The 14,702-nt window shown below is 45.1% G+C and overlaps 1 protein-coding gene across 1 annotated transcript; it reads left to right on the forward strand.

Moving 5' to 3' along the window:
- Positions 1-2,488: 2,488 nt before the first annotated feature.
- Positions 2,489-14,325, forward strand: AVPI1 (arginine vasopressin induced 1). The gene is made up of 3 exons (XM_088449941.1): positions 2,489-2,764; positions 11,337-11,666; positions 12,909-14,325. The coding sequence occupies exons 2-3, from the start codon at positions 11,347-11,349 to the stop codon at positions 13,099-13,101; spliced, it is 513 nt and encodes a 170-aa protein (XP_088306067.1). The 5' UTR covers positions 2,489-2,764; positions 11,337-11,346; the 3' UTR covers positions 13,102-14,325.
- Positions 14,326-14,702: the final 377 nt, after the last annotated feature.

The raw sequence follows: 14,702 nt of genomic DNA on the forward strand, positions 1-14,702 counted from the left end.
TCTATCCTGTGGTTAACTTGTAGCGCTTCATTCCCTTAATATATTTTGGCCACGCTGACATAACTCTTCTGTGCATATCATGTTATGCGACTCAGTCGGCATAAGAACAGATGCGTAAACCTTTTTGGTGCATATGTGCAATTGAAAAATTTTGCCATGGGGGAGGGGATGATATTTACATAACACTCTTCATGAGCCCTAGTAGTGTATGTCAAATATGAAAATAAATAATAATTATTTTGTGTAACACCAAATATTTTAGGTACTTGTGTGGAGATTTACTGGACATGCAGCTTGTACTTGGTGTTGTTAACGACATCTTTTCTTATGGGGATGTAGTTATGAGACCGGCAGCCCCCGGTCTCAACATCGACACTACAATCCCGGCAGGGGCGCCAAGAGGGGGGGGAGCGGGTACAGATTACCCGGGGCCCCCCCTCCCTCACAGCAGCCCAGCAGTCTCCTATGCCTGTGGGGGGGAGCGATCACACTGATTGTGCCCCCCCCCCCCCACTGGCTTTGCAACAACAAAAAAAAAATATGGGAAGGGGGCGTGGCCATGCCTCCCACGATTAGGCCACGCCCCCTATTACCCGGGCCCGCCATGGCTCTCGGCGGGCCTGAATCCCGGCAGGGGATTTAGCATCGAAATACTGACGCCTATGTTAATCCAAATGCTGGGACCCTGACAGGACACCAGACCGATCTTCCAGCGCCAGAGGTAAGTAGCGATGTAGCCGGGGATGGGGGGTTAGGTTTAGGGACCCCCCGGGGGGGCTTAAGGAAGGCAACCCCCCCCCCGGGAGGGTTAGGCTAGGGAAAGGGGGGGCTAGGTTTAGGCACTAGGGGGGGAGGTTGTTAAGGGACCCCCCCGGGAGGGTTAGGTCTAGGGTGCAGGGAGGTGGGGTTAGGTTTAGGCACTAATGGGGGGTGGTTAGGGCTAGGCATTGGGGGGGGAGGTTAAGGTTAGGCACCCCTAAAGGAGGGTTAGGGTTAGGCAAGGCCGGTTCCAGGCATGTTCCACCTGAGTGGCCGCACAAGGGCTCCACCTACAGAGGGCACGCCGATTTTCTGCCGGCATTTTCCCTGGCTGTCACTGTCATGCCGGGCTCTGCTCAGCCCACCCACCCCGCTGATGCTGCTGCTGCGCTTTCGCCCTACCGCTGACACTGGAGGCCTGGACGAGGTGAAAAGGGCGTCCGTGGTGCGGAGGAGACAGTAAGTCAATGCCACTCATGGCTCATCCCCCCATCACATCATGGGCTCAGGCTGGCTGCTGGCACTGGCAGGCAGGCTGTGTGTGTATGTGTGTGACTAATGTGCCAGCGTGCCGCACCCCACCACATACATACAGCTTGCCTGTCAGTGCCAGCAGTCAGCCCATGAATAAAAAAACAGTGCCGGTGTCTGAATGGATGATGAGCGCATGCGGGCTTGCGGCCACGAGACCCTACCACAAGGGTCTCGTCGCAAGCCCGATGGTCGCGATGGTCTTGACCATCGCGACCATCATCCTGGCTGCTCGCAATAGCTGTGGGTGGCAACCCACAGCTATGCGAGCGGCCAGGAGGCCGCTCCAAAATAACCCAAGACGCCCTGATTCAAAGCGAGCGCTCTTTCAGAGCGTCCGTCTCTCAATCAGGGCCACAGTACACACAGAGGAGCTGATTCAGTGGTGCACGTAATGCTCACGTTCATGTAGTTGAGCAAATATTAAAAGTACCGGAAACCCCTACGGCGCAGGCGTTACAGAGAGTGTGCACTCAACCATTCTATTGCGATCAGGACAGACTGTGGGGTCTATTTACTAAGCTGTGTTAGGAGATAAAGTGAACGGTGATAAGGTACCAGCCAATCAGCTCCTAACTGCCATTTTTCAAACGCAGCCTGTGACATGGCAGTTAGGAGCTGATTGGCTGGTACCTTATCACCGTTCACTTTATCTCCTAACACAGCTTAGTAAATAGACCCCTGTATCTCTGGGGCAGCACAGTGATGGGTGCTCCTGGCTGGTGATTGGGAAGTGGCCCAAGCTGAACGAAAAAAAAACGCAATAAAAAGGATGGCCTACTCTTCCAGGGAGCCGCGATATTCAGGAGGCTTCTGGTTGAATTGGGAGAGTTGGTAAGTATGCGGTATGGAGAGCAATAAACCATTGATGGTTAACGACCGATGGTCGACGAGTTGCCATCGATGGTGATATACAATGGTTACCTGCAATCGATGGCAGAGTAGAACCCGATGTTTTTTTTATTTCCGTCGCTACTGAGCTTAGACCCGCCCCCTATTTTGATTGTCCCGCGACACCCCGGGTCCCCCAGCAGCGGTGGCCATCAAGTGGTCCAAACCCAATTGATAGCCAGTGCAATCGATGGTAGTCACCGATGGCATCGATTGACAGCCCACCGATGGTCATCCCTAAACTACGGTCTCCTCAGCCTGACCTTATGGCGTCACTCACACTAAGCCGCCACGTGACTCTTCGCTCATCACGACCACGCCCCCGCTCTCCCCCATTGGCGGAGCCGTGTCCTTGCGTCACCTCTGCTGCAGCCGGAGAGAGAGCCGGGCGGGTGTGTGCGGAGATGAGGCTGTGAGCGAGTGAGACTGAGAGTTCCCGGGCGTCTGGCCTGGGGGAAGAGACACAGAAGCGGCCCGGGACAGACAGCGTGATGAGAGGGACGGCTGCTTCCCCATAGTCTGTCTCATGGCTGCTTCCCCACATCGTCTCATGTTCCTGTATTCTACATCTGTCATCATACAGGTAACAGGCTATGATATACATTATACAACATGCTATCACACATACAACATGCTATCACACATACAACATGCTATCACATACATTATACAACAAGCTATCACATACATTATACAACATGCTGTCACACATACAACATGCTATCACATTATACAACATGCTGTCACACATACAACATGCTATCACACATTATACAACATGCTGTCACATACAACATGCTATCACATACATTATACAACATGCTATCACACATACAACATGCTGTCACATACATTATACAACATGCTGTCACGCATACATGCTATCGCGTACATTATACAACATGCTGTCACGCATACAACATGCTATCGCGTATATTATACAACATGCTGTCACGCATACAACATGCTATCGCGTACATTATACAACATGCTGACACACACAACATGCTGTCGCATACATTATACAACATGCTGACACACATACAACATGCTGTCGCATACATTATACAACATGCTGACACACATACAACATGCTGTCGCATACATTATACAACATGCTGTCGCACATACAACATGCTGTCGCATACATTATACAACATCCTGTCGCATACATTATACAACATGCTGACACACATACAACATGCTGTCGCATACATTATACAACATGCTGACACACATACAACATGCTGTCGCATACATTATACAACATGCTGTCGCATACATTATACAACATGCTGACACACATACAACATGCTGTCGCATACATTATACAACATGCTGACACACACACGATTCATACAGCTAACATGCTATCCCATACATACGTTATTATACAAATGGACCATTCATCATCATGCTTACAACATGCTATTACACACACGATTCAGTCATCATCATGCAATATGCTATCACACACAATCCAATTATTATCATGCATACAACATGCTTACAAACTCAGGGCCTGATTGATCATGGATCACAATTGCAACAGCATACGCAGATCAGCCTGTGGTGTGTACGGCGTATGCACCGCGCAGCACAGGTTAGCATTGCCATCGCACTGCGATCACTCATGCAGATACAAAGCCATTGTAGAGTGAGTGACAGGACGTCAGCGTTTGGGGGGTGGCGACGGGGGAGTGGTTGGAGAAACGCAGGCGTGCCTGTCCGTTTGAACGCCGTTTCCTGGGCGTGCATAAATTAGCCACTGCAACGGCATTTGTAGCTTGTGTACTCGCTGCGTGCTACGAGACTTGTAATTTCTGAGACAGGGCAGACCTGCTGTAATTCTGTGTGAGGGTCCGATGTTACCAATGTATACACTGAGCAGTTGCAAACGTTAGCATATTTTCGCAGCAGAAGTGCGTGCGTAATCGCAGACGCTATCACAATCCGTAATGAATCAGGCTCACAGTCCTTTCTCCATCAAGCATGTAGCATGCTATCAAACACATGATACATTTGCCACCATTTATACAACATGCTGTAGTACGGCGCTCCGGACCTCTTGTGGCGCCCTATACATAAAATGTAATAATATTATTGTTATAATACAGTCCTTACACACCTTTCATTATCATACAACATGTTTTCACACATAGCAAATTCACCATTATGCATACAACATGCTTTCACACACATAGGCACATCATAATAAGGGTTAGCAAACAGTGTCTGCGTGTAACAGTGCATTTAAAACATGTAACTCAAAATATCACTGCACCGTCTAGTTAGTTTTGTTACATGCCTGACGTGGCAACAATAAATATATATATATATATATATATATTTATATATTATATCTATCCACTGAAGGAAGGATGCACTCTCCACTTAAAATCATCAATTGAATTTATTCATTAGTAGAATATCAGGAAAAACATGTTCATAGTCGGCTGACGTTTCGGTTCTAATCCGAACCTTTCTCAAGACCTCTTAAACTCATGTTAAGAATCAACATCGATTGCCAAGTGTAATTACAATATCTGTAAAATAATAAAGAAAACATTATGACCTGTCTATCAGGCTCCCATATAACATACAACATAGTGCGTAATAACCACTACCATCACCCTTCTACATGGCATCCAACACCTTATAAAAAGCAAGCACCTCATGTCACAAACTGAAAATGTTATTTACATAGTCACCTGAGGAATAGAAACCCCAGCATTTGTCCAATCAACTGGTGCACAAGGGTCCAACCGGGACGCAGACAGCTTATAAAGAATAGAGAAATATATTTCAATATCACTAAATAAAAGTTTATTAATAGGTGTGGGCTAAGAAACAGCACTACCCGAGCGATGTTGGTATCAACGCTCCACACGAGCCAATAGACAGATAACCAGCTTGCAACACCTACAGACATAAATCCATGAATACACATAATCTGGTTAATTATGCCAAACATAGCCACAGTACTTAAACACAAGGTGCTTACCTAGAGGTGTCCAACGCCAGGCTTGCAGACAGGAGATGAGTGGTAGCACTGCGTGCGGCCGCTGGTAGCCGCCAAACCCTGCTCTGGACACGCTGACCCACCATGCTCAGCTTAAGACGGGCTAAATACCACGTGACCAGAAGTAAAGTACTTCCGCGTGTCAGCTTGACACGCAAGCCACGGATAGTGACTAAGAGACTGAGTGGGCGGGCTACCGCCAGCGATCAACTTACAGAAAAGCACGGTGGTGTTCCCACCCCCCTGCTGTAATGCACAGGCGATTGAAATAAGGACAACAAATAAAATTGGTTTACACAAAACGGTATACTGACATTGATGAGAACCAATATTACCAGATGCATACTACAGTCTGTCCAGAATTTATATCAAAACTATGTTCCGATACCCAGTGTTCAAAATATTATAACTAAGAAAATGATATATGCATATAGCAAATCACATACACAAATACATACATAATTCGATATATATATACACACACATATACACACGCACATGTATACATACATGTATACACATATACATTACAAGAGTAATTAGAGAAAAATTCCCAATGGGTTATATTCATTGAGACCCTTCGGGTAACTATCTAATTCATGTATCCAGAAACTTTCTTGTTTCTTTAGAGATAAAAGCCTATCTTTACCCTGTTTAGAGGGAATCCAATCTATTAATTTACATCTAAGTGATGCCAATGGATGTGCTTGTTCTAGAAAATGCCTGGCGACTGGTTTGTCACTCTTGCCCATGAGAATCGCCGCCCTAATAGAGGCTCTGTGATTAGCCATCCTATCTCGAAATCTTCAGGCCGTGAGACCAACATAATATAAGCCACAAGGGCAAATGAGAATATATATCAAATGGTCAAGAGCACAGTGTAATCTGTATTTAATCTTAATCTTACGACCCGAATGCGGATGTGGGAAGGTTGGTCCAACCAACATGGAGGTGCAAGTTATACAATTGCCACAAGAGTAGCTACCTGGTCTCTTCAACAATATCTCAGATACGTCACTTGCTTTACCAGGATAAAGAGTCGGTCTCATCAATATTTGTTTCAGATTGGGCCCTCTCCTAAATGCCATCATAGGTGGTGCCATACTCTGAAAAGGTAATGTCTTATCACTCTTTAAGATTGGCCAATGTTTAGTAAGGGATTTTTGAGTCATCTTGGCTTTAGCATCAAAGGCAGTAGTGAATATAAGGCGCGGATCCTTCCGGATATTACCCATCCGATCATCTGATTCATTCAAAGAGATGTCTCTAGCCTTCCGTAAACACCTGGACAGGGTTGATTGCTTGTAACCCCGATCTAAAAATCTTGTTGTCATTTCCGTCAATTGCGATTCCTTTCTCTCTGTAGTCGAGGTTATGCGCATGACCCTTAAATATTGTGACAATGGCAGGTTATCTTTCAACGTTGTCGTGTGGTGGCTAGTAGGCAGTAGGGCCAAATTCCTATCGGTAGATTTCCTAAATAGGGAGGTTGATAATATCCCTTCACTCAAACTGATGGAAACATCAAGAAAGTTAATCGTACTTCTATTCATTTCATATGTGAATCGTATCGGTTGATCCAATGAGTTTAGATCCGCTACCATTTTCTTCAAAGGCCTCGGCTGTACCTTGCCAAATCAGGAAAATATCATCGATGAAACAACGGAAAAAACTAATCTTATTGCCATATTTAGAAATGATCTGTTCACTCTCATACTTCGCCATAAACAGATTAGAGTATGACGGGGCATGATTCGAGCCCATTTCAGTCCCTGAGATTTGCAGATAATAGCGGTCCTTATATTGAAAATGATTTTTACATAATACCAATGTGGCAAGGTCTACCAAAAATTCTGTAGGAATACGATTAATGAACCTTGTCTTTAAGGCTTCTCTCAATGATTCTATACCCTCCTGATGAGGGATCACAGTATAGAGTGACTTCACATCCATGGTTGCTAATATGCTATTTTCTTTCAAAACTCCAATGTCCTTCATACACTATAGCAGGTGTCCTGTATCCCTAAGGTAGGTAGGGTGCTGACAGACCAACGGTTGTAGTTAACTATCTAAAAAAATGGCCAGAGGTTGCAGTACAGACCCTAAAGCTGGCCACACATCTAAAGATTATCTGTCCAACCAGCCAACTAGTTGATTGGTTGGAATAAAAATCTGGTAAGGAATACAATTAGCAATTTGCTCACAAATGCTGGAAAATGGACCAAAACTGTTGTTTGAACAAATAGTTTAGATCAAACATTTAACAAACTTGTCTGACGACCATTTTCATCTGTTTTCTGGCATTTAGGAGCAAATTGCTGATCATCATTTACTCCCATACGTTACCAGATTTTCATTCCAACCAATCAACAAGTTGGCTGGTTGGATGTAAGTTGGTCTAGTGTGTGGCTAGCTTTAGGCAGAAATAATTGGTCTGCTTGGTGGTTTCACAAGTGTTTTGTGAATCTTGGGCAAGGTATACAAAATGGGACATTGTGATCTATCAACAGAAAGGAATTGAAATTCATCCTAATCAATCCACCTCTGCACAAGGGCATGACTAAGAACTTTGGCCCTGATTCAGAGCCGGACACTCTGACAGAGCGCTCGCTCTGAATCAGGGCCGTCCCTGCTCCTTTTTGGAGCGGCTTCCTGGCCGCTCTCATAGCTGTGGGTGACCACCCACAGCTATAGCGAGCGGCCAAAATGATGGTCGCGATGGTCAAGACCATCGGGCTTGCGACGAGATCCTGCGGTAGGGTCTCGCTGCTGCAAGCCCTGGAGTGCTTTTGGCTCTATCAGAGCCAAAAGCACTCCCACTGACATCACTAGTGATGTCAGTGGGGCCGGCCCCAAACGGTAGGCGTTCCCATGGGAACGCCTCCGTCTGGGCAGCCACGCCCCCGGCACGCCCACCAAAGGGGGCGTGCTGTCAATCACCATCGACAGCGCGCCCCCTTTGGTGCGAGACCCATAACGACGGCTTGGCCATTGTTATTCGGGTCTCGCGCATGCGCACGACGGAGCCGCCTCCGTCATGCGCACTTGGGCAACATTGACCCGCTTGCGAGCGCTCAGCGCTCGCGAGCAGGTCTGAATCAGGCCCTTTGTCCACTTGGAACTTAATATCTACCGGCCATGAAGCCGAACACCTGTATACCTTGCTATCATTTAACTGTGACATGATCTCTGTGTCATAGTCCACCCAATCCTGCACCACTGTTGCTCCTCCCTTATCTGCGGAGCGGATTACAAGATTGGGATTCTCAACCAAGGATTGCAATGCCTTCTTTTCACCGATGGTCAAATTATTATACACCCTAGGGGCTCTGATGGAAGCCACTTCATTATTTACCAACCCCCAAATAAGTTTTAAGGCTGGCATTACTGGAGGGTGGATCGAATGTGGATGGTCTTTTAAATCTTTTGACCTCTGATATGGTTTGGCCTTTGGTAGAAAAAAATTCTTTTAATCTTAATGTTCTTCCAAACTTGTACATATCAACCGTGCTTTTAAAGCTACTGTGTCTGTATGTGGGCACAAAGGATAAACCTTTAGATAACAAATTGATTTGAGACTCATCAAGTGGTTTACTTGACAGATTAAATACCACATCTACATCCGTCTTCCTCTGCGTCTCCTCCTTGTGGCCACCCTGCCTCGGGTGCGGTCTCCGATGTTTTCTTCGTCTGCGACCGGAGGATTGTGATCCTGGTTCGTCCTATATCTAAAAAATGACCGCCTGATTTTCGAGGATCTTGATTAGCGCCAATGTCAGAAGTGGACAATGAGGATTTCAATTGGAATTGAGGGATCGGTCTACGCTTAGTACTTCTAGCTTGCCGTCTAAATCTGGATTGGGAAGTATCACCTACCAACCATCGGTTCACTGTCTGATTTTGATAATCTGAAGAGACGGTATTTAGTTTCTTTCTCTTAAAGGAGGTTCGATCCCTCCGATATGCTTCAATCTGTGTCTGCAACCTCTCTAGCCAATTTGTGCCTTTGTCTTGCAATTTCTGAGACAGGGCAGACCTGCTGCTATTCTGTGTGAGGGTCCGATGTTACCAATGTATACACTGAGCAGTTGCAAACGTTAGCATATTTTCGCAGCAGAAGTACGTGCGTAATCGCAGACACTATCACGATCTGTAATGAATCAGGCTCACAGTCCTTTCTCCCTCAAGCATGTAGCATGCTATCAAACACATGATACATTTGCCACCGTTTATACAACATGCTGTAGTACGGCGCTCCGGACCTCTTGTGGCGCCCTATAAATAAAATGTAATAATATTATTATTATACAGTCCTTACACATCATTCAATATCATACAACATGCTTTTACACATAGCAAATTCACCATTATGCATACAACATGCTTTCACACACATAGACACATCATAATAAGGGTTAGCAAACAGTGTCTGCATGTAACAACAGCACATTTAAAACACGTAGCTCAAAATATCACTGCACCGCCTAGTTAGTTTTGTTACATGCCTGACGTGGCAACAATGAGATCTCGATCTCTCTCGATCTCTCTCTCTCGATCTCTCTCTCTCGATCTCTCTCTCTCGATCTCTCTCTCTCGATCTCTCTCTCTCGATCTCTCTCGATCGATCGATCTCTCTCTCTCTCGATCTCTCTCTCTCTCGATCTCTCTCTCTCTCGATCTCTCTCTCTCTCGATCTCTCTCTCTCTCGATCTCTCTCTCTCTCGATCTCTCTCTCTCTCTCTCTCTCTCTCTCTCTCTCTCATATAAATATGTAATGTCCGTGTTGCAGGGTTATACATGTGTGCCCCAGTAAAGGGCATATAGAAGTACACCTGTCTCTCTGTGTTCAGTGATATAGGTGGCAATGTGTCATTAGGATGACTGTACTGCCATAGAAATGGGTGCAGTGTCCTGCACACGTCTGTTATTCATCCCTTATCTGCTGGATTGACGTCACAGGCTGGAGTTGGTCCACTGCCCATGTTGACATATCACTGTTCATTATGTGCTGCAGCCAGAGATGGTGCACTCATCCCATGACTGCTCATTGCTGTCGTATGCACTGCCGATTACCCTGCATGCTGACTAACCACATGCTAAACCACATTGTGTTTCTATATGCTGTAAAACAAAACTGTGACAAAATAGGAATTTGCTCTCTTGTAACATTGTATGCTCCACTCATCCCCCCCACACACTGACATTGCAATGTACAGTACTAATATAGTATTATATCTATTACATGATCTGGTGCATTCGTTAAACCACCCTATAATCGGGAGACAACCATAGTGACATATGGTGTATATATAAATAATGTGTGTGTAATATTTGTGAGTCATGTGGGCTGAGCCAGTTTGTGGGACTGGCAGGGTGCCAAGCTGTGATGATGTGCAGAGTTTCTTAATCCAATAAATTGTGAAGTGTCTGACGGATATGTGTGGCTTGGCATGCAGATGGTGGTGGCAGGTAGGCTCTTTATTACTCCTGCAGATCGTTCACCAGTGACAGAGTCATGCGATGGTTTGTCACTGCCCTGTGTAGCAATGGGAAGTAATTGTGTTTGTTATGCTTGTGGGGTGGGTAACTTCCTGTGCTGGTAACCGAAATTCTCAGCTTAAACTGCTTTTGCTAAGCTCCATACCACTGACGCACTGGCACAGAAGGGTGCTGGACAGTAAGTCGGAGTATTTCTTTATCTATCTATCCATCTATCTATCTTCATTCCGGCACCTGTCACACCCTGTGCAATGCCACATTCCTGCCTTTCGCTCCCTGGTCTGTATCTCAGCAGTTTGCTGCACCAGCTGAGTGTACTAGAAGCACCAGGCAGGAGATAGGAATTGCACAGGTTGTGACAGGTGCAGGGTATAAGGTCCGGCATTCCCGATTAGGAAAATAGCTTTGCCTAGTGCCCTGACAAACTGCTGTTTTGGGATTGTTGGTGTTTATTTATCTTAGCTGGCCCCTCTGGTATATATGCCTGGATCTTTAATCTGATCACGGTGGGAGTCACCCCAGTTGCGGTCAGGAATTTGATAGATGTGATTGCGGTAGTAGGAACAGAATGCTATCTATGTACATAGTGCAAATGTTTATTAATTTGTTTGTTGCATCATGTTTTTCCTTGCAGTCTTGACGTGATGGGTACCCCGGCATCTGTAATCAGCTCCCCTGCCGTCCCTTGGCAGGCCCCACAGCCACGTGCAAGGAAGAAGGCCTCCGCCAATATCTTTAAAGACATAGACCTACTGCAGATACAGACTCTCTTCCGCACCAGTGGGGACGAATGCGCTGACGAGCGAGCTCACATCATTTACAATTGCGCGGGTGACAGACGCATCGCAGAAGCTTTGCTCAAGCTCCGAAGAAAGAAAAAGAACAAAGGTCTTCATTCTTCACCCCCCAAACTGAGCAGTGACCGGATCGGGGGGCTCACCATGCAGAACTTCAATAAACTCTGGTTAGATAAAACACACTGTCATTGAAATTCTAGCCAAATAAAATACAACTTTTATTGTCTTATGTGATCTCTATGCAAACCACCTGCAATAATCTAAAACACGGAAAGATATGTAATATACCCCTAACATGAAGCAGCTAAACTCTGTACTTAATTGTGCCGGCTGTAACATGTTGCTTAGGCCCGTACTCAATTTGAGCCGAAAAACCATTTTCGCTTGTTTTTGGCGGAAACTTTTCGCCAATGACATCATTTTCTCCTGTTTTTGATTTTACTCCGTATTCAATTTGGAAGACTTTTCGCCTAGGCGGAAAGTCAATGCAATGTAATAGGCAAAAAAGATTCACCTATGGATAGCAGGCGGAAAAAAGTGCAGAATTGGGGTTTTGGGGTGCAACGTTGCGGGAACCCCCCTGCAGCCTTCAGACAGTCCCCCAAAGGTAAACTGTGTGTAAGAAAAATTTAAAAAAAGACTTAAGAACAACCCAAAAATTCACTTTGAATTTGGGGGCAAAAAAAAAAATGTTGGGGGACAAAGTTAAAAACTAGCTAACTTGACTCTGGGGGGTCCCCAAGTATGCCCCAAGTGTTCTTTTTTTTCATTGCAGGTGCTTGCGACAGGTGGATTTTTCACAGTTTTTTTTTTCAACTTAACTTTAAAATATGCTGACCTCCATTTTCAAGTACCCCAAAATTGCTGGGATAAGTTATTTTCTGCAAAAAAACCTCCTGAATACTATTCTGCATCAGGTATAGAAAAACGCTATTTAGCAGCTATTGAGCCCGTTTAAAAACACCAAATACCTTCAGCAAGCCAAATCGGGGGGTACCATAGTGAATCCCCATGTCAGAGCATTTTTTTAGGGGGTGTCAGGCTGATTTCCCCAAATCTGACAGTATTTTCCTCTTTTTTTAAGTTTTGCCGGATCCCATTTTCGCGTACTTTCAAATTGAATACAGGGATACGTGGGATACTTTTCCGCCTACAAATAAGGCGAAGTAGGCAAAAAGTCCAGGGAGGCGAAAAAGTATCGCGGAACCGCTCAAATTGAATACGGGCCATAGTCTGTAACAGCCAACTGTTCTTTTCAATGCGGCAATAAGACGCTGATTTCAGCAGGAGTGGGTGCGTAAGTCTGCAGACACTTGGCGAATGGCCTCACAATGTATTGCTACCAGACGTGTATAACTATCTCTGAGGATAAAGGTCTATATAATCTATTTTCCATACCTTTTTTACAGCATTAATGAAACCGGTCACAGAGGAAGTACTTCCACAGAGGAGGACCCCGACGAGCCCAGCAGCGTTGACCAGGATACCCCAACGCTCTGTGGAACAAATAAACTGTCGGGACCACCAAGGACAAAAAACAAACTGAGGAGTCTGCAGCAGCAGAGACATATCTCAGGCTACCTGCACCAAATAAAGAGATGAACTTGGTAAAATTAGGGAAGCGCGTAGCAACCTACCAATCCTACTGCACTGCAATAAGACGTCTACTGTAACGACTCACCGCTTCTCTTCACAAGCCAGTTCCGGGATGTTTCAGCACTACGGATGATGGGGGACAGCACTCCTAAACGTTCCCGTTCAGTGATTGTTACAGTGCGTGTTGGAGAACGTAATCTAGCCCAGCTAAATGAGTTAACTCTGTTTTATAACCAAACTGGCAGTATTTAAATTGTTACATATAGAAATAGTAAAAAAAGAGAGTGGACGGCGGCAGATGTGAAACACTACGTATATACATTGTCTTGTTCATAGGCCTTTCCAGTTGTTATGGGGTATATACAATCGTGCTTATAAATACTAGTTTTTCATTCTAGCACCCTGCACCTGTCACAACCTGTGAAGTTCCTTTTCCCTGCCTGGGGTGTCACACTCTGCTCTGGTTCTTCTAGCACACTCTGGTCTGTATCAATTTTTTTTTGCACCAGCTGAGTGTGTTAGAAGCACCAGAGCAGAGAGTGATACCCCAGGTAGGAAAGAGGAACCTGCACGGGTTGTGACAGATGCAGGGTGCTAGAATGAACAATAATAAATAATGTGACCTCCCTGCTGGCAGCGTCAATACTCGAGCGCTCAAGGAACCCGGCATAGTGGTTGGAGATGTGGCTTCTGATACTGGAACACACATTCCCAACAGGAGTGGGGGAAAAAGCGTGGGGGTCATGGATGAAAAAAACAGTTTCATGTTCTGCAGGGGCCATTTGACCGTGTAAGAAGCTTTGTGCTGCTTTTATATAAAAACAAAATACCCTCATATTTTAGTCTGACAATGGGTTGAATAATTAGGCAGCAATAACTACTTGCACATTGTGACGGCTATTACCGATAATGAGTACTTATTTTTTTAATGAAAGCCTTTATATCCCTTCCAGGAAGTAGGATCCGCTGTGTCGCTGATACGTATATATGAACAGGAGAGATATTGTGAGCATTCTAATGACCTGCTTATACCTAGTAAGAGTATGCACACTACACAACGACATAAATGTTGTGATAATACTGTGACGTAGAACCTTTGCTAGCTACATTTGTTGTCTGAGTTTCCTGTTTATCCAGCAATACAAACTTCACGGAGATACTTGAAATGTTAAATGTAATTTTGTTTTGCTTGTGCTATGAATCTCAACATAAATAAAGAGGAAGAACACACTGGTGCTACAGACTCTTCATTTTTACATAAATACTGGTCTAAAGAGTAGTCTTGTATCCTATAAAGCAGGGGTTCTCAACTCCAGTCCCCAAGTACCTCCAGCAGGTCAGGTTTTGTGGATTTCTTTGATCCTGCACAGGTGAATTAATCTATTTTGCTGGGTTAAGGCCCCCATACATCAGAGATTGATTGATTGCAGCAATCGTGCAATTTGCCATCGATTGTGTATAAAAATCTTTCAATTTTTCAATCGATTGCAAATTGCACAATTGCTGCAATCGATCTCTGATGTATGGGGGCCTTTAGTCCTTATCCCACCTGCTTCCGCAAACAGAAATGCTCAAAACATGACTTGTTGAGAACAGTGCATGTTTTC

Source organism: Taudactylus pleione, unplaced genomic scaffold, assembly GCF_031769625.1.
Source record: "Taudactylus pleione unplaced genomic scaffold, aTauple2 ptg000502l, whole genome shotgun sequence".
NCBI classification, from domain to species: domain Eukaryota; kingdom Metazoa; phylum Chordata; class Amphibia; order Anura; family Myobatrachidae; genus Taudactylus; species Taudactylus pleione.